We start from the raw sequence: 21,657 nt of genomic DNA, 5'->3' as shown, positions 1-21,657 counted from the left end.
CGGCATGGTCAGGTGGGTTAAGGTGTTCGACTCGTAATCTGAGGGTCGCGGGTTCGAATCCTCATCACACCAAACATGCTTGCTCTTTCAGGGAGCGTTATAATTGACGGTCAATCACACTATTCGTTGGTAAAGGAGTAGCCCAACAGTCGACGGTGGGTGGTGATGACTAGCTGTCTTCCCTCTGGTCTTACACTGCTAAATTAGGGACAACTAGCATAGATAGCCCTCGTGTAGTTTTGCGTGAAATTCAAAACAACCCAAACCTTTTTTTTTTGTAATTTTAAAGCATTGTCGTAAAGCTTTTTTATTGTGTGTAAATGTGCACAGTAGGAGTGAAGTACTTTTGTTGCTGGGTTCTTTTAAATTCTGGAAAAAAATAACTCAACGTCCGTTCCAGTCACGATAATATGTTACTGAATTTCATCCTTTAACGTTTCTACAAACTATAACACTTGTGTACTATCGTAAAGTGCTACAGGCCTACTTTACAAATAACCTTAACTGAAAGGAATCGACTTAATTGTGCAAAGTAACAACTAAACCCAATACGCTAACGACTAAGTGGTTCACTCACTATCTTGATATAACCTTAACTATCTTTCAATCTTTCAATTAATTCTCTAACTAACACAATGGCTCCTCATGGTCGGTATTTCTGCGGACAGATAGCCCATTGTATAGCTTTGCGATTGAATGCAAAACAAACTCTTTATTATACGTTGTATTTATAAACTATGCTAGAATATGCTACAACAAAACTTGATGTACAACCTCCGAAGCTTTCAAAGTATTCTATGCCTTCTAGCTAACAAAATTACATTAAAACATAGCTTACAACAATATTTATTTTGTATACGAGCAGGATTTTCTTTAATAAATTGATATTATTAATAACACATAGCTGTAATGTTTTTCCACGTTTTTACTTGTGTTGAATGATTTTACTCTAAATTAATTTTAACATTTATTCTGAGATTTTTTCTTACTCAATGGAATTGGAGGCGTTCCTTGGAAATGGCAGAAGTTTTACGTGCGAGGTATGTGGTTACAAATATTTTCAAAAAGTAGGGTTTACAGTGTTAAGTCACGTGCTATTTTTTAATACTATCAAAATCAAAGTAACTATAAATGTGAACGTTATGTAAAGACATAAGGCTTATAATAAGAATATAGTGTATTATTGTTTAATTCAAATATTTACACCCACGTGGCTGGCCCAATACTTGTCTTGACTCCAGTTGAATAACTTAAATTTTGAAAGGAAAGTCGTTTTAGTTTTAACTTTAAAAAATTTCTTAAGAATTTATTTTACTTTTACAGAAGCGGCAGTCAGTATTAAAACTCTTCTAGTACTATTAAAACTGATTGATTCTAGTTTAAAAGTGGAGTTACAAATCATTAAAAAACATAATATTTTTATATAAATTATAAATATAAGATTAAGAGATAAGTGTGATTGACCCCTGCACAGATGGAAGTCCAAATACCTATATATGTATTAGTCTTACAAAGTGCCATTCAACACAATATTATGTGCTTGGTGTCAGAGTTACCTATTACTCATTTTCCCCAACATTATTAAATCATGATAGTTCTTGAGAGAGAAGAATAAATATCATATACATTATACAAGGTTACTCACAAAAGTTTAGTTTGCAACAATAATGTCAGTATGTGCAGTCTATATTTTTGTATCTCAGGACAGTTGGTACGTGTATTAACACTTTTACTAATGAATCAGAGAACAATGTTTCAACTTTCTAGGTCATCTTCAGGTTAACAAAGAGAGAGTTTGCAACTGACCAAATCTGTATTTTTATTTTTCATGTGACCATCACCTTACACTGTGGCTTTTTGGAACCCAAGTCAGACAGACGTTGTCACTTTACAAATGCAACTTGAGTACATATACTTTTTTAATATAATTATCTATCTGTTTAATCAGTGATGATGAGAAATCTCACTTGTAGAGAAAAATATATATTTAAGAATGGTTGGTTTGGGTTGAGAAAACTTTTATGTAGAGGAACGAACTAAATATCAAATAAAGAAACAAATGCAAAATTAAAGAAGCCTCACTTATACAACAACTCAAGCCCAAAATAAACCAATACAAAGGAACACCTTTATACCTATATTAATAAATATAATCCAACATCTAAGCATGCCTTCTACATTCCTACACTCAATTACACAACCGCCTTCAAGCATGTGGTCAGCTATCAGTCAGTTACCTCTTTCTTTCTCTGTGAATCTGTCAACGACTGAAGAAGGTCGAAATGTTGTTCTCTGCTCTACATAAAAATTTTCTCAACCGAAACCAACCATTTTTACATATATATTTTTATCTATCTTTGTTTATATTAGTCTTTTACATTTTACTAAAAGTAAAAGCTTGTCACATGCAAATACATAGAGTAAATTTGGAATTTGTTCAATGAATCAACCTTGTATGATTTGGCTAATAAGTTAGAGTAATGAACTACTATCTGACACTGGGAGTAACTTTTACTTCAACAGTAGGAATGTGGAAAAGTTAGAGATGTAATGTTATAATCTTATAAAGTCTTATGAAGAGAAGAGTTAATGGGGTTCTGACTGGATTATTTAAGATTGTTAAGGGAATTGATTATGTGACGCATCACTTTTTTTAAATGTAATGGTTAGAATGGTTGTTCTAGGAGACACAAATATTAGTTTTGGCAGTGTAGAAGTCATATTGATCTTAGACAGCTTTACTTTTTTAATAGAGTGGTTGTCCTTTGAGATTATTTACCTTCAGATATAGTGCATACAGTAAATTGAAACAAGTTGAAGGGAGGGATCCAGGACAATGTCTCACTGGAGAAAAAATTACACAAATGCATGAGATGTTTCCTTGGAAGTTGACCATGATGCTCCTGTACAATTAGGTTTGATATTACTTCTTCATCCTTTCTAAAACTTTTTAAAGTTTTCAAAAATGATGGATGCTTGTAGCTAACCAGTGCTCTGAAACCATTATTCCAAGTTTTGGAGAGATTGTTTGTGTAGTCTTCCTCAGCAGGTGTGACTGCATGAATATTTCGTAGAATTGGAGGGGATCAAGGAGGTTTTCAGTGCATTACAAGAGGTACTTTGTTGCAAAAATTTGACATTTATTTGGTAAAGTATAAGATGCAAATTTGTGAAAAATTGTAACTGTAAAACTTGAATTGGTAATCAAATGAAGTTAACCAGCAAAAATTTCTTTAATTTTTATAAATATTCAAGAAGTTTTTTGAACAATGTTTCAGTTGTGGGCAGTTGCTCTAAGTTTTTCTTCACATGAATTGTCATATTTTTTGTTTTGTGGTTTGGACAAAATTGTTTTTTTGAATGATTATGTCTTGTATTTTCTAATAATTTTTGTTTGATGTTTAATCTCTTGTATTCAACTGAACAATATGTTTGACAATTGTTTTATTGAAATAGAATAATTTCTTTCTAATGAGATGACAATTTCATGCAACAAAGTTTCAAACGTTTTGCAACAATGTGTAATTTTTCATATTGAAAAAAATACGAGTCATAATTACGAACTTACCTATCTAATTGATTCTCATTTGGAAATAAACACTCTTTTAAAGTAATTTTGACATAATTAAGTTCTCATTTTAAAACAAACAAACCATTCCAAACAACAAACTTTTAAGATGTATGCAAAAAAAGTAATAAAAATAAATAAAAAGGTAGACTATATAAAAAATATTTGGGTGAGACATTGTTCTTTTCCTTTTTATCCAAAATATGGTGAGACATTGTCTGTACCCCAAGGGAGGGCTAGGTAAATATTTGTATGATAAGTGCTAAATTTAATTTTTTTTCTTTGTAGTTTTTTAAGGCATCCTTTAAGTATTTGAATTTATATTACTATATGATAACAAACTCTCATGCTCATTTATAGCTTTGAAGTGCTGTTGTAGTTGTGCTAATCTTGGTTGTTGCCTGATTGCCATTGGATTTTTTTTTTTTTAAGTCACAGAATTCAAGTATAAATAAAAATGAGTTGTAATTTTATCCTGGTCAAGATTTAATACTAGTTATATTCATCAAATACTGGGTGACTGCCTTGATGATATCCCAGACGTAAATTATTTACTTAGATTTCAGCTGCAAAAATAAAATCAAAGATGATATTAGTCCTTTAAAAGTTTCCACTGGAATTGTTATGGTCAATAAAAGACATGTAGTGTAGTACTGAACAATATTTAAAAAAAAAATTTTTTTGATAATAAAGGAGTAAAAAGGTTCATTATCCAGTCAGTTTTTAGAAGAAAAACTTCTTTTATTAATTCTGTTATTGTTGAATGAACACAGGTTGAGGGACTTATTGTTTGCATTTTATGTTAGCAATTGATATGAAGATGAAAATGAACTGATTGGAAGAACTGAAGCTAGTAGTTTGGGAAATGATCTATCCTGTTATATCTGGTTGTTTGGATATAGGGGAAAACACTAATAGCTCTCCAGGATCTGAAGGTTAATTACAAGTACTATGCTAAATATATCAACATTTAATTTCTTTTCCAAGGTAAAAAGGACCCTTTCGCCCATCTAGGATGTCCATTTTTCTACTTTTACCTTATTGAGAATCATATGTAGAAATTTCTTTTTTCATTTCTTTCATCATTTTCTTTCCTATCCTGATCTCCAGAATACTTACTCATTCAGTTTTCTCTTAAACTTCATTAGTGGTTTAGCTTTTACTTCACATTAAGGCATTTTTTTTTGTGGGTCAACCAGCCTATTACAAAAAAGTAACTGCCTGGAACATTACATAGATGGGCTACTATGATGATACTTAGGAAATTCAAACTAGAGAGGATAGAATGAAAAAGTTGTACATGCAAATGTGAATGTGACTTCTAGGGATAATAATTAATCTTGGGTAACTCAGGTGCATACTTATTTTTTTCACAAAGTTATTTTTTGTAATCATATTGTAGGATTGTTTTGTTTTTGTTTGAGATAATTTGAATGGAAAGGGCTAAATAAAACTGGGTCAAAATATTGCTGTGTGAGAGATGACCTTGATTGACCAAACAGGTATTTGTTATCAATGTTCTTTCTTATATTAAGGGAATACCTGTTGATATGATTTTATTTAGTATATCTTCATGAATTATGAGATTAAAGTATGAATAAAACATCAGTGTGTAACTCAAAGGACACCACATAAGCACAGTGATTACAAAATTCAGTGAAGCACAATAAAATTATTGGAGTTTACCATTAATATCCACAATTACTTTAACTTTATAATTTTAAAATGAAAAATTACTGTTGAAATTGAATAATTTTATTAGTTATTTGATTCTGATATGAGCTGATCCTTTAGCTAACACATTCAGTCAAGCACCTTTATTTAATGGGAGAGATTTACAAATAGGTGAAAATTAGTTGGTTGAAGAAGACTCCAGTAAAGTATTCATTAGGCATCAGCTAGCCAAAAAGATGCAAGGTATCTTATTGTACTTCTTTTTATGTTTGTAAAGTCACCAAACAGACTGAAATATATATTATACACTAATTTTGCATTCTAATGTAAAACATTATATATATCAACCACGCTGTTTTGAATTCTCATATTAGATTTCCTTATAAATAAATTCTCAAGTCTAGCATCAAAATTCATGTCTTTAATTTAAAAATGTAGTTGACTGGTTGTCAACAGAGAGAGCTCAGAAACAAATTGATAGTAATGATACCTGGTTTAAGTAATTAAAATGGAAAGAGAAGTTTGAAATCTCTTGTTTTCTATGGGGATGTGAGAGAAATATGTGTAGAATTGATTTATTCAGTTCTTTATAGAACATGGATAACCTGCCAATCAATGATATGTTGGTTAGTGAGTTGAGTAGTTAAACATACAGAGGAAAATATCATATTAATTCTTTTTTTAAATGTAAAGAAAATATTTGTTAGTTATTTCTCTTGTAATTATAAACTTCTGAAGTGTTTGCTTGATGATTTGGGATGTTTGTTGAAATTCTGTTAAAGTTTTATTTGAAGGGGTACATTTGATTTCAGTTTGATACTTTGGTTAATCATACTGATGAGTAAAGCCTAAAGGAATGACTTCAATGGATCAAGTGGTCAACTGTATGATTCTTTATATTTGTACTTTTATTGAAAATAAAGTTCCTTTTTTATATTGAAAAAAGAAAACCAATATTGAACACAGCATTCTAAAAGAAAACTGAAAAGTTGTTTTTGATTGCATCAGCAATTAACTTTATTATAAAACACTTGATTAATAAGTGTTATCTATAAAAGTCCAGGTAAAAATTCTTAACTTCTTAAAGGTATAAACTTTAATATATTTGTTATTTAAATAGTTGCTTGTTATATAAATAATATGCAAACAACAAGGTACCTGCACACTTGCCCTTAAGCAGAAGGAAAAATTTATACCCATCTGTTATTTCCCAGTAAACAACTGACTTTATTTTTAGACTTATGAATCTCCTGCCTTCACAAGTGCACATGGCAATTCATTCTATATATAGTTACCCTGTTACAAATATACAGTTGTCTGAACTGGAGCCTAGGTTGTGTTATCTTACCCTGCTATCCTCATTATATAGTATAAAAAAATCAGAGGCATTTATCCTATTGATCACCTGTATAATTTTTCAACTTCAATATGATCACTTCTTACTTTTCTCAGTAGAAAATACACATTCTTAACTTGTTCACACAGTATAACCTTTCTGTCTCAAGAATCATACTAGTTGAGTTGCTTTCCTTTAAATGTTTTTTCCACTAAGTTAATATCCATTTTTAGATAAGGAGACCAAAACCAAATATAATATTACAAATGAGGCCAAACTAGCAATTTATACATAATTATTTATTAATTCATAATGAGTATTATTATAAATAATCACTAAAATCTATTGACTTCACTACAAGCAACAGAGCACTGATTTAATAGCTTGAGGAACTTTTATATCTTTATGCTAAGATCATTTTTAGTTATGGTAGTGAGTGAGTTTCCAGCTGTATTGAACATGTAATCCAAATTTTGATAACCCAAATGTATTTTCTTATCTTACATTAACAAAATTAATGTTTTTTTATCTCAATTATTCTATGGTATTTCAACATTCTTAATACAAACTAGAAATATTTAATGAAAGCTGGATAGACTGTAATATGAGTTATAGTAGTGATGATTTTGAGAGAACAGATGTAGCTGCTATTATTTGTTTAAATGCTTAATGGCTTTAGTTCTAAGTTAAATATCTTTCAGCTCTTCTAATTGCAAAATGTAAAATATTTTGTTTATATATATGGTAGTAAGTAAAAACACTATCTGGAGTGGTTCAGTCTCATTATTTATGCTTCAGAAATATTTTTATTCCTGCTTGCCAGAGTGTTGGCTCTTATATTTTTGCTTCCTGTGCTATTTATCAAAAGAGCATATTTATTATTTCTGCTGAAAGCTTCTTCCTCCCCAAAACTTGGGCTGTTCTGAAGTGTTATTGGATTCTGCCTTATACAATCATTTTGACCTTTGTTTGGTATGATCTTTTACCTCATTGGTAATGTTTATTTTTAGTCATAGATTTCCTCTTCCTAAGTAATTTACCTCCTGTGATATTGAACTGTTGGGATATATGCCTCATCAGTAGTTAATTATTCTGAAGGTAATGACACTTACTTTTAATGCCTCCAGTTACTTTTTGTCATTTCATGGTCTCTCTCTTGCTTCTGTGTCTAACTGTTCCCTTTTATTTAGATTTTTTTTTAGGAAGGGATCTGGAGGACTCCTGAAATGTTAATGTCATGTTACTTAAACCACATTGTGGTTTCATGTACTTTAGGTTTTGTTTCTCTTAAGTCATTATTCTTCACTCTTCACAAAATAAGTTGTTTGTGATTCTCTCTTTTTTTTTTATAGGTTTCAAAACCACCTAATATATATATATATATATATATTATGGAGACAGTGGAAACCACAAAGTAGCTGATGTTGCCTAAGGAAATACTTTTTTCTCATGAAATCCATGTTGATTATAACAGAAAGCATGAAACTAGTGTACCATGGCTGAGTGCCCACTGTTGAAATGGAGCTCTCCTCATTGCTATTTTAACAGTAAATATATTTATTGTATATTTTTTTCCTTCCAGACCATACTACAGAAAATAAGATAGCACCAAATGTGAACTTGTCCTCACACCTGGCTAGTATTTGCTGTTTTTATTTGTGGTAATCCATTGCATAGTCTATCAGTGTAGGACTTTATGTAAGTGTGATGATTCTTGTCTAGTCTGAGTATGTCTCTGGCATTCTCCCTCATACAAATTCCCCCTTTCTTTGAGTGGAGTAAAGGGAAAATCCTGGCTTTCCCAGGCTCAGGATAATAGAGGTGCTGGCTATGTTTAGAATTCCATCTTAAGCCAGTGTAATCTCACTGGTATGAGATGTCTCTCCATGTTTCCTAAAAGTGTACTACAGACCATCCCACTGCTATATGACACAAGCTGTTTGGTATGGTTATGCCATACATATTAATCCTGCATTTTCTTCAGGATATGTTTTCTCTACACTGGATTATTGTAGCAAATATTTCATGTATTTTTTTTTTCTTGAATAAGGTATGACCTCATTTATTGTTCTAGTCACACTGCACACATATGCCCAGCAGGCTGCATGAGAAATAATGACCAGTTGAATAATCTTTCATTTATCCACTTATGCAATAATTTAGCACCACACAAAAGGTTCTTTTAATAATATCCTTTTCTCTCTTACCTTTATTGAGGAATGAGTATTCAACGCATGAGATGGATGCAGTATTCCACCACATTATGCATCATTTTGCAAGTTTCAGATTCTAGAAATTACAAAAGGCAGACAATAAAACACAGGAAGAAGAAGAGAGAAGATCAGTGCATAGAATTATCAGTCAAACTAAGAGAACTGGATTAGAATATAATATTGAAGTACATTTCAGATATAATTATTTTGTTAACTATGTTTTTATACCAGAATTTTGATATTTCAGACAACCAATTTAAATATGGTAACTATACTTTCTACTGCAATCACAACCAACATACCATCATGTTATAAATATGCTAAAAGCTTTACAATCTGCTTTTCTTCTATTGTTGTAGCCTTATAGCATTATCCATTTATATTATACTGGATTAGAATTTTAAGATATTTACTTGTGCATAAATCCAGAAACCTTAGTTTACACCAGTATTTTGAGACTCTCTTATCAAAATTAAAATTTCAAGTAGTCTCATTCTCTTTGTGACTGTTGTGTCAATAGTTTAACTCAAAAATCAAAATATTGCAGGTATATATATATACAAATATTAAGAAAAAGGCCTTTAGATGAAAAGTGTTTTGTTATAAACAAAGTTGTGAATATAATGAGCCAATTTTGATGTTAAATCATTTTTAGACAATTCACATTAAGACAATCCCTAGAACTAACACAGTTATTAGTCATGACTAGTTCAAGATGTTTATTATAAAATCAGTGTAACTTGTGATGACAGTGCTATTTTTAAGGTAAAGAATATTAATTTTTTATAAGGGTTAGTTTGTTAAAAAAATCCTTGATTAAAATTGTGGGCATGTTTTATCATCATCAGATATTTATTAAATATGGGTGAATTAAGTATACATCACGTACTTGTTTAAAGCCTTATTTTTAGTGTTGAAAATGTTGAAAAGTCTTGTATGAGTTAAATAACATGAAAGCTATCTAGTTTTTAAATTTTTAAGTTACATTATTGAGCACTACAAAAGCACTATTTTAGAAGCAGAATTAAGATTTTCACCATTATGAGTCTTTAAGAAAAACATTGGTTAAAAAACATACAGGAATGCTTTGTGTTAACACATATGTTCAGTTTACTTCTGAGTTAAAATGTGTGGTCATGTTTATAAGGTATATTTTTCCAAATTCTTGATGAGAAATGTTTTTCAAAAACTTTCCCTTAATTGCATGATGCAGTGTTGACCCATATGGATTTGAGAGACCTGATGATTTTGATTATGAATCCTATGATGATTTTATGTCCAATTACTTGGGAATACTATCACGACGTGCAAAGAAATGGGAAGATCTTCTTGGTATGGAGAAAAGTGTTAAGAAAGGTACAAAAGGTAAGACTTTGTTTGTACATCATTATTGTATTTCAGCCACTGATTTCTGATCCTTGAATGTCTAGAATGTCTAATTAATTTGGGATGTAAACAAACATGAAAACCATTGGAAAAGTATATATATATATGTAAAAACGGCTCATTTGGGTTAAGGAAATATTTTACAAGTGGGTTTTTTCGACAACACTGATCATTGGAAAAGTATTTTGATTTTATCAATTCCCTTTTGAATATTCTTTCAATGTAAGAAAACAGGTATTTGTGGCAAGAAATCAGATTTTTTTTCATTGTAGCTGTGCTGATTGTGTATTAGAGATTAATTGAAAATTTATAATTACTTTTTGTCCTTTCCATCAACAAGAGAAGTTTTGTACTAGGTTCAAACTCCTATATTGGCTTAAAATAAAAAACTTGGATCAGAAAAGAAACTCACTAACACAAACACATTAGGAAATTACATTTTTTTAAATCTACTGATGTTATTGATAACCTTTTGTTGAAAAATAAAGTTTTATATGAATAACAGTGTACCTGTACTAATAGCATAAATAATTCTTCTTTTTCTCTTCTACAGTCAAGAACATCTGTAATTGTGTAATTACAAACAGTTAAATCTACATGTAATGAAAATTTTTGCTGCATTGTTGTTCTCTTTTTAACTTTAAATGCTGTGTCATAATATTATGAGAGCTTGGTTGAATCAAAGTAAATATTAATACATTTAACTGCCTAGAAAAAAAAAGCTATCTGAGTAAGTATCAGAAAAAGAAATTTTTGTTATGGTAGATCTTTCCAAGTCCAGGCTTCAGTAGGCATGTGAGAAGGCATTGCCCTGAAAATCTAGAGAAACATTGTACATTGAAGCTCCTTGTTGATGTTATCATGGTAACTGGAATGAGTAGTTCATGTTATCGACATTAGTCGTTAACAGCTGCTGGTCTGCAAGTTGTTTGAAAAATGAAAAAAAAAGTGTATTTATATTTTAAGTAACTGAAATGTATTGTTTAACAACATAATTTAAAAATACTTTAAAAAGTTAGTATTGTACACACCTGTATAATTTTGGGATCATAACTAACTAGTTCTCAGTTGAAAAAAAAGGTTAGGAGCGATTGATTTGTGGTATCAGCAACATACAACAGTTAAAGGATAATTAGAATTAATCATATTTCAAATGGGTAAATTAAAACCACAGTTGTAAAATATTTTATATACTTTCTCAATTCATTTTCAGGAAGAAGTATTCTAAGAAATGTATAAATTTTATAAAGACAAGAAGGAATTGATGTGTATGTAACCTAGCTAGAATAATGTGAACATTTTTAATGCAACAGAAAGTAATGAAACAAGAAAATCAAAACTACAACAACTGAGGTACTAGACATTTAAGCAAATTTATCTCTTCTTTGGCAAATCACTGTAATTATGTTAATCTAACCAAAAGAGGGATAACATTTTTTTAAATTTTAAGTAACTCAGTTTTTGTAGGCTTAGCTTTTTGGTAGCAGTAAAATTTTCTATATTACCAAATCTAACTAGGCAATGTATATATTGATTCCTGTTTTATAAAATTAAAAAGAAATGTTTATTATATTTATTTGGTTCCTTTTTGTTAGCTATATTTCCCATTATATATATATATATATACACAAACTCACAAGTATTCTTTTTGGTAATAGAAAGAAATCATTTGGACCCAAGAAAAGAGTTATTTGAAAGAATTAGAGTTATAAGGTTTGCTTGTATAGTAAAGTCACTTACTTATTCAGATGAAAATTTGTTGAAATAATGGAATTTTGATTTACTCCATGAATGTGTATAGAGCAATTTAGATTGCTTTATAAGTATAATAAGCATTAGTTGTGTTCAGTCAGTACTGTGAAATAGTCATTGTTAATATTCAGACATTTTAAAGATGGTTTGAAAGGGGTAATTTTTTTTTATGGTCAGCATTTTGTTTCATCAAAGTTGCTAGTATTAAGTTCTGTTGTATTTAATGATTAGACCTGTTGATTTGTATGTATCATAAACTTAGATATAATATGCATTTTACCTTCCTTATGGGAGATGGTATTAGAATAACTATTATTGAAATATATTTGTTTTACAATGCCAATTTATTTGTGGTACCTATCCTCAGTCCATCTCCTGTCAGGGGTTCTTCACTGGATCCCTGAGGGGTGTTCTGAGGGGACTTAATCTCATGCCTTACTTTCACATTGGCCCATTTGTCATTTTTAGATCTGGCCCTGCAAATATGGTTTGTTGTGAGGTTCTTTTGAGTCGTATTGCCTTAATTCCATTGGACACATTTTCCTGGCTCCATATCCTTCATGTGGCCCTGCTTCTTTTATGATGTTCATGTTTTATATTAGAATCTTTGGACTCGAGGGTTACTACTGTCCCATAACACTCCACCTTTTTTTTCTAATGGCCCACTTATTCCTGTTGAAGCTGATTGTGGCATCAGTTCCTATCTCCCAAACTTTCCCTTCTCTGTCCTTGTCTGTTGCTACTTTCTGTGGTGCTGCAGTTTATCTGTGTCTGGTACTTCTGGATTGGGACATTACTGTTGTGCTCATTTGACTACTGTTTGAGTCCGTTGCCTCATGTTCTTTATCTTACCTATCCCTTAAAGCATACTCCCTTCCTCTTATGGCCTGTGGGTGACATAGGTCAGGTATATTACCTATAGCTGTTCCTTGCATACTGTGCAACTTTACATCTTCTTTCTGTGGATCATTTCTTCCTTCAGTGGCTCATGAGGGTAAAATCTTGATATTTCCCATTTCCCTTCCCACTCTTTCTCATGTTACCTTTGTCATAATCTGGAGAGAATTTTATGCCTGCCTCATGCTGTTTATTGTTATATTGTTTGAACAGTTTCCTTTAAGGGTCCACATTCCCAGCAGTTTCTTCTGGACTACCTTTTTATTTTCAGGTCTTTCTTCCCTTTCATAATTCTCAGTTAGATTCATTGTTTCATCCTGTTAGCTTACTCCTCTTATCCCCTCCCCATTTTCTGTTATTCCATTTTACCTTGTGTACAATCTGCCTCTTTACCTTGTCCCTTATTTCTCATCATCTTTGACCTTTGGAGGAAGTTCTGTGATTGGACATGTTGACCACCACACTGACATTTATCTCCCATTATCTCAATCATTATTCCTGTATTCTCAGGGTATTGCCTACCATGTGGTTATACTTCACACTTAGATGCAGCTGTGACACTATGTAAGTCTTTATTAATGCTTTTTTTTCTAACAGAAGCCCTTGCTTTGGATTCATCTCTTGAATCATGTTGTGTGGCAAGTTGTACCTGGCCATGTATATCTCTTGAATCATGTTGTGTGGCAAGTTGTACCTGGCCATGTATACTTTAACAACAAAATCTGCACTGTATGCCATATTGACTGTATGCTCTTGTCCGTGACTTTGTATGATCATTGTAGAGATGGGATGTTCCACAAGATTGCTGGAATGTTTTCTACCTTGTAATAATTGTTTCTTAAACATGTTCTTCCTGGATCATGCCACCTATTGATGGCATGGGTAAAGTAGAAGGGGACAGTTTCCTATCCCTGCCATATCTTGAGTGAAGAACTCAGTATGGTCTGCTTTTCAAATAGGGTTTTGCAGCTGTCTGTTGCACTGTCTCCAGTAATGATGGTCTTCCAAACTCCCAAATGCATAGTTCTTTCCTTCTTCAAGTGGAGTACAGGAGTCCTGGTCCCGGTCCAGTTTCAAGCTGCTAGAGTGCTGGACCGGGAAAGCTTTCTTCTGAATAATTGCTACTAAAATATTTGCTATAAATATTCAGTTGAGAATAGGGTGGTGGTGTTCTGCTGGTGTAAATAAAACAGACTCTACTGGTGTTAGTCCATCCCATTAAAAATGACTGTGACCTTCTGATACCATTTACACTTTCACTGGAGTTGATCCATCTCCGAAATGGATGATGCAATCTTTCTACAATATTCAGTTGCACTTACTGCTTACACATTTTATAACACTTGGAGTTAAGCTGTCACACATGCAGTTCACTCATTTTATTAGGTGTCTTCATCTTACCATCACAAGATGTTAGTTCCTCCTAGAAGAGGTATTGGATTAGAATGAACCACTCCTTGTCAGTTATTGCACAAATGGAATCCATCCTCTCAATGCTGAATGGCCAGTTCTGGATTGCTGTAGGATATTGATTTTTGTGTTGTACCCAGGTGTTCTTGCAGACTTTGGTCTCCAATTATTGGGTTGTAGGTGAATATGGTATGGTCCTCATCCTACCCTTGTGGGATGTTAGTTCCCCATACAGAATGTTTTAGATTCAGGTGACTTACTGGGTATGGTTTGATATTTCCCAACCTCTCTGCACCTTGCATTTTCTGCCGATGAGTTTCCCAAATTATTCACACAGGCAAAGTATATACCTAGCTCAAAAGTGGTGTGATGCTCCCAACTGTTTTTTAGATATCCTTCTTTCATAATCAGAAGTACCATTTTAGTGCTTTTGGAGGTACTTCTGTTTCTCTCTCGCACTTGTCATGTCTCCTCTTTAGTGTGAGATTCTAGTTAATCTTGTGAAAGGAGGTAAGTACTGTATCAGAAATTATAATTTTCCTGCACTGAAAGTGTATTTCTGATAGGTACTTACTTTCTTTCACACTTTCCACCTTTCCTCCCCACATTTTGTACTGTTTTATTTTGGTCTAATCTTCTGTTCAACTTTGGACCTGTTTTATTCACTCTTGGGAAAAATTTGTTTAACCTGAGAATACAACTACATGGTTGTTGTAAAAAATATTAACTGTTATGTTCAAATACAAATAATAGTGACTGTCATTCCAAGTGTCAGTTGTAAAGGAAATTAATCCAAGTTCGTTTAAATTCTGCTGAAGGTTATTATTACTTACCTCATAAAATGGCTATTTAAAACAAAACTTTTGAAGAGTGTAATATTTTAATACTCCATAATTAATAGAAATGTCTAATAGAGATTTCAGTTGTTTTTTTTAATGTAATGATTAAGTTTATGTTGTAAATGTTTATATTCTTACTCAGAAATATCCTTGAATCAATTCGTGTTTGTTAGACAAGCCTTGAATGCTCTCAAAGTGTATGCCTGTAAAAAGAAAAACAAGAACTAAAAGCTTTCAAGATTTGCAAGAAATAGAGATAGTAATGTTGCTGGCTATTTACAGTAACATAACCTTGCTTTTGCAAAACATAATTACACACCAACTAACAGTAGGCCTTATAAAGCTAATAGCTAATATTACTTGGTGAGGTTAAGTTAATAAATAGGTAAAACCTAACAATTTAAGTTTGATGAGTTGTTAACATTTATGATAGATCTATGTTCTTGCAACCTTAAGCTGCATAACATTATGTAATTCAAAGTTACTTCTGAGGTAGACTAGCATTAATTTAACTAACTGTATAAAAACCATGATTTTAGATGCTAAGAATTTTTTTTTCACTACAGCAGAGGCTTATTAAAATCTGCATAAAAACTTGTATAGTAGAATATTACAATGGTAGATTGTTTTCTGTCCATAACTAATAATATTTTCTGGTATCAGTTCAATTAATCAAGTAGTCTTTTGCCTATAGTTAACAAAATCAATTAACATTCTGTAACAGTCTACAGTATATGTTTTTGGCTTTTAATAGATATTATTTGAAGAAAACATTTAATTTTCTTGAAAAAGTTCTCTCTTTGTGATAGGTTTGCTCACTAAATCAGAACTGGGTAGATGGAAAGAAAGAACTGGGTTGTTGTAAATGGAGTTCAGTTAAATTGGATTAATGTCCTGAGTAGTGTACCTTAGGGCTCAGTGTTAGGACCATTTTTTTTTTTTTTTTTCAAATCTGCATCTGTATCACTGAAAGGGTTATGAAAGGGTAGTAAATATATTATTTGCAAATAAATTGCAAATGGCTTTTAAGTGTAGCAAGGTAATTCATGAGAGGTATCACAATTTGATTTATGAGTGTAATTTTAAAGGGAATAACTTTAACTCTGTTGTGGAAGAAAAAGATCTCTATGTTCCTGGTTGATCAATCTCTTAAGTCATTCAAACAATTTGCTATTGCTAGTGGAAGGACAAATAGGATTGTAGGTTGCATCTACAAAAATATTAAGTACAAGTCTATAAAGATAATAATAGTGTTATGGGTGAGACCAGATTTGGAGCATTGTGTTCAGTTTTGTTACCTTAACATTAGAAAGGACAATGAATTGTTGGAAGGGTTTCACAGAAGAGTTACTAGGATGATACTGAGGATGGAATGGTTGTCATATGAAGAAAGTTTAAAATATCTGAACTTGTTTTCTCCTGAAAAGAGAAGCTAGAGGGGATCTGACTGAAGTCTTTTAAGAATAAGAAAGTTGATAATGTTGATACCATATTTTTATTTTCTATTTAATGGTGAAAATGGTAAGACTAAGGAGACAAAAACTTTAGTTGACTAGGAGTCATCTTCAGTTAAATCACCTTTATTTTTGTTAAGATGTTTTAGCTTTTCTTATCCAGTGCTGTCCTATATATGCACAATTTGTTTTGCTTGTCATTTTCTTTGAAACTCCTACCTAGTTCATGTTTCTGCATGGTTTAGCTACATTGTAGAGTGGAGATGTCTGTTGGAAACATTGTTTCAGTGTATAAAAATATTAACTTTTTTAACAGGATAGTTACTTAGCCTTTGAAATGGGTTGCCATCAGATGGGACAGGAGCAATTATTTTATGAAAGTTTAAAGGAAAGTTTGATAAATATTTGAATGATAAGGGTGGCTTTAAGTTTGTGTTTAGTTTAATGTAGTGGATGACACTAATGTAGTCTTTTGTTGTCTTTTAATGTTATGTTATTGATTGAAACTTTATTTAGAAACATGTTTAGGAGCTGTTGTACTGTTTTTTTTTCAGTAAAAAGGTATATAAGAAAAGGAATACCACGTGAATATAGAGGTTTGGTGAGTATTAAAACATCATGGTTAGAACTTAGGTTAGCTTTAGAGATATAGGTTTAGTGAATGTTCAGTATCCTGTGTGAACAATTTAAATTATCCAATATTAATGAAGTATAGAGAAAACAATTCGAATTAGTTCAGTTAGAAATAAAAATGTCTAACGTGAGAATTTTTAAGCTTAGAATGATATGAATTATTCTATAATCAGTGCAATATATTATACAAATATACAACTATTAAACTCCAAACAAACCTATAACCAGGGTTTTGAGGTATAGGGCTAAAACACATATTGAATATTTTGTGACTGTGTAAAGACTATTCATATAAAAGGTTTAGAAAGTGTAAAAAAATTACTTGTTTTATGTAGACATATTATTCTACATTAATTAAGTGTATGATAGTGGGTGAACTATTAGTAACTGCTATAAATTACAATATGCTAAGATGTGTTATGAAAGTTACATTAAAATAATGTCCTTTTATATCTTTCAAGCTCTTTTTTTGTAATAAAGTGATTGTATATTATGTATTACACTATGCATTTTATAGTATGAAGTGTATTGATATTGAGTTTCTTAAAATTATTAGAAATATATATTGTAGCTCACTGTTAGTAGATTCCTGTTGATGTTATCATTTGTGTGTGTGTGTGTGTGTGTGTATGTCTGCTGTATTTGAAAAACTTAATAGACTTAGAAATATTAAAATTACAAAAAAAAATGTACAACTTGAATGTAAATAAGAGAGAAATATTTTCTTTGTGTGAATAAAAAAAGTATTTTATTTACTAATTAAAGTATGATAATTGCTAGGTCTGGATGGAGGTTAGTAAAGCTCAAGATCTGAAAGATGCAGATCCAGACCTATATTCCACTCTTCTTTCAATGCCTATTCCACCAGAGATTGTGGAATCTATAAAAATAGGTGAGTAAACAAATTACTGTCATCTTGTAAGGCTTTTTCTTTTCTTTTTTTTCTCTGGTTATATTTCAACTTCTTGATGAGATAAGGTGAAAATAACTGTGAATAGGTGAAGTTTGATGTGTTATGTTTTAGTTTTATGGTAAAGAAGTTTATAGAAAGATAGGAGAAGCCAAGTTATTGAAGTAAGTACCATAATAAGCATAGAATAAATAGTTGGGGAGCACATATGGTAAATTCTGTATAACTCCTTAAATCTTAGTGGATGCTCCCAGCATCTGACTGAAAATCCCAATTTACTCTTTGTTTGGTGATAGTGTTTGATAACAGTTTAGTCTCTCTGGCTGAAAAATAATCCAAACCATGCTATTATAAACCTTTTATAAACAGACCTGAAATTTTGTAAGGTATGACAGTTGCTATTGGGACAGTATAAAAGTAATTGTGGGTTTAAAGAGTTAAACTTGTAGAGTAGGGACAGAAAGAAAGTTTTATAGCAAACACAAAATTTAAAAAATACCAGGAAAAACAAAATATTATAATACATATCATATTAAACTTGGAGAGTTAAGAATGAAAAAAAAACTGTGTGTTATAATAAATACCCAATACATTTTCTTTAAGTTTGTGTGATAATTTTTTTATATCTTTTGAATTGAGAATTTTCAGAATTCTCTGGAGTATTGATTTATATTAATTATCTTTTAGTTTATAAAAGTATGGTGGTGAAAGAAAAATAATGTTATTTTCTGATTGTTTTCTTGCCAAAAATTTATTAATTTTACGTTAATATAAACCTATGTCCTTGTTTAAAATTTTTGACTAATTTTGAATGTTTCAGACATACCACGAACATTTCCTGACAATATTTATTTCAAAGTTGATTCTCTTGATGGGAAACGACAGCCACTCTACAATGTTCTTGTTGCCTTTGCCCAGAAGAATCCATCAGTTGGATATTGCCAGGTTAGTGGTAATAAAATTTTTTTTCAAATATTTTCTCTAGATTATCTCCTATGAGTCATCTATTGTTTCCATGCACTGTTAATAACACATATTAAACATCTTTTTATGATGATATTTTTTTGATATATTACCTCATTATTAACACTTGCTTTTTTTGATTTAATGAATAAAACATTTCTTTATACAGAGAAAATATTTGGTAGAAATCTAATGAGTGTGAAATTTAATTACATGTTAAAAGGGTTAATAAGCTATGTAAGTATTGTTTGAATATTATACATGTATCCATAACTATGAATAAGATTGAAATATTAAAAAAACGTTTAGTTTTAATAAATTGATGACAAGCATATGCTTTAAAAATTGAGGTAATTGAGTATCAAGTCTTTCATGCCCAGGTGGGTGCAGTGTGCCTCTAGGGTAAAATTTCACCATTAAATTAAAAAAAAAAAGATAGATAATTTGATCTTGCAGCACTTTCCAACCTGCAGAAAATAATATATTTATGAGTTGAAAATTATTCTACAAAATAGTTTTATTTAATTATTTACTTTTAAACATAAAAAGTCAAAAAATCAAATTTTTCATTTTAGTTGATGTTTAGAGAGCTTCCAAAGAAATCATTAATATACGTGAATTTCCTGAAATTTTTAAGAATAATACAGCAAGAACAGTCATAATAGTTTTGAACAAAATAGAGCTAATTTTTCCCTTGTAACTTGAATACAAGTGTAGTTTTATTGATGTCACAAATGTGTAAACTTAAACTTCGTAAATGTTTTTTTGATAAAGGATTGTCCATAATTCAGCTGCACAAATTGTGTGAAAATAATATTCATTTTTTTTAATCATGTAAGAATATTTTACAAATCAGGATGAAAAAAACATATACTTAGATCAAATTATTATCTTGTTTACCACAATGAACATTTTTTATTATTATGTTAACAAAATACAAATGGAAGAAATGGGAAGGACATTGATGTCAAATGAATGTGCATTCTCATTAGTCATAATTTTTATTTGTGAAATCTACATCTTTTAGTTTCAAACCTACCTGTTGGTGTCTTTCTTTTATGTATTGTATCTGGGGTATCTCATTTTAATGACTAGCAGTAACCAGCCATTATGCTGATGTTCTACCATTCGTGATACCCCTTCTCTATTTTCCTGATGTCTTGATGAAGCCTTTACTCTTGTTTTTTGATGACAGCACTGAGATTTCCAGGGAAGTAGTCAGTGTATGAGTTTAAGGAATGAACTTTCAAATTCGTATTACAACCCAACTCTTTGAATTTATCAAGCATGTTATTGACAGTATTTTTGTAATTTGGGTCCTTGTTTTTCTAAAATTTGTTAATAACATCTTTAAATGTTTATCCACACTTAATTTTTAACTTTCCTCATTATCCTTTCAAACTGTTTATCCAAAGTCACTTTTCTAATCTGAATTCCAAAAAATTTAATTCTGTAAGTTTCACTCCTGAAAGAACTGGGAATTGTCCATGTAGATACATGAAGCAGTCGACATATTCGTCTAAGACCTTTACAAGCTGTTTCTTCAAGCTCAATTTTAATTGAAGTGGCAGAACTAGGACTTTCTTTGGGTCAGTCAAACTTTCACACTTGGTGTATTTTGATCCTTGTATCAAGCTGACTTTGTGTGGTCATTGTTTTTTTTTTTTTCCAGAGCTAATTTTGTACTCTGCTCTCCCATTCACACAAAAACCATGGAAACTGTGTATAACTGAATTGTTGACCCAACAACATACAAAGACTAGGACATCCCCACAAAGTAGCCAACCATCTTCTTTGTGTTTGACCATAAGAGGTTAGAGATTTTCATATGTTTTCTTCGAATGAACCAAATGAGCAATGGAAATATATGCATATATGTTACCATTGTGAAAGAGAACACCTTTTAGATTTTTTTATCTTTGGAGAAATCAGTGAACATTCACCATTTACTTAGGTCATAAACTGCAGCTCCTAGCATTGGTATTAATTCAAGAGTATTGTTTCAGTAAATCAGTAAATATTCCAGCAAAAGGTATGATATAAACTCTTTCTCATGATTACTGTACAAGTAAAGTTATGTCCCTTGATAAAGTAAGTTTGTGGCTCAACATTTGCACCAGAAAATTTCTGAAGAATCCTTTGGAAGGCCCATATCTCTCACCAATTCATTAAGTTCATCTTATGTGAAAAATTGTGTTTCATCAGACTTTTCAGGTTGAAAACAGTCCTTACCATAATTTTTAATGACTTCAGAATCAGATGAAACTGTATCAATGGTAGATACTGGTACATCAGGTCCATGAGCAACAGGTCTTATAAAAGATTGAAGATTCGGATAAAAATATCATTTTTATTTTGATTGTTGTAGCCTTGCATTTGCAAAAATAGCAGTCATCTCTGTTGTTCCTAGGCTCACACCAAACCATTGGAATTTCAAAAGGCAAAGACTTTTTCTTACCTTTAGTCTATTGTCTCAACTCTTTGACACCGTGATTTGTCTTGGTCCCCAAGTTTTATACCAAAATACATGTATTGTGTTTTTTTGACAAATTTTGTAATGTTTTGTCTTTTTTGTACTATAAGTTTACCACAAATATAACAATATGTTTGGATCATTTATAC

At 31.1% G+C, this 21,657-nt stretch overlaps 1 protein-coding gene across 7 annotated transcripts in view; it reads left to right on the top strand.

Moving 5' to 3' along the window:
- Nucleotides 1-943: 943 nt before the first annotated feature.
- Nucleotides 944-21,657, top strand: part of LOC143232388 (growth hormone-regulated TBC protein 1-A-like) — a 30,994-nt gene continuing 10,280 nt past the window's right edge. For 2 of the 7 annotated variants that reach the window (XM_076467748.1, XM_076467754.1), the window contains exons 1-6: nt 1,003-1,040; nt 1,870-1,905; nt 10,005-10,156; nt 17,084-17,130; nt 17,943-18,054; nt 18,893-19,017. In XM_076467748.1, the coding sequence (XP_076323863.1) occupies nt 1,018-1,040; nt 1,870-1,905; nt 10,005-10,156; nt 17,084-17,130; nt 17,943-18,054; nt 18,893-19,017 (495 nt within the window). In that variant the 5' untranslated portion in view covers nt 1,003-1,017. The other 5 variants (XM_076467749.1, XM_076467752.1, XM_076467751.1 and 2 more) reach the window with 5 other exon arrangements.

This window comes from Tachypleus tridentatus, chromosome 11 (genome assembly GCF_004210375.1).
Source record: "Tachypleus tridentatus isolate NWPU-2018 chromosome 11, ASM421037v1, whole genome shotgun sequence".
In the NCBI taxonomy this organism is placed as follows: Eukaryota; Metazoa; Arthropoda; class Merostomata; order Xiphosura; family Limulidae; genus Tachypleus; species Tachypleus tridentatus.
This window is presented reverse-complemented; position numbering and strand designations above follow the sequence as displayed.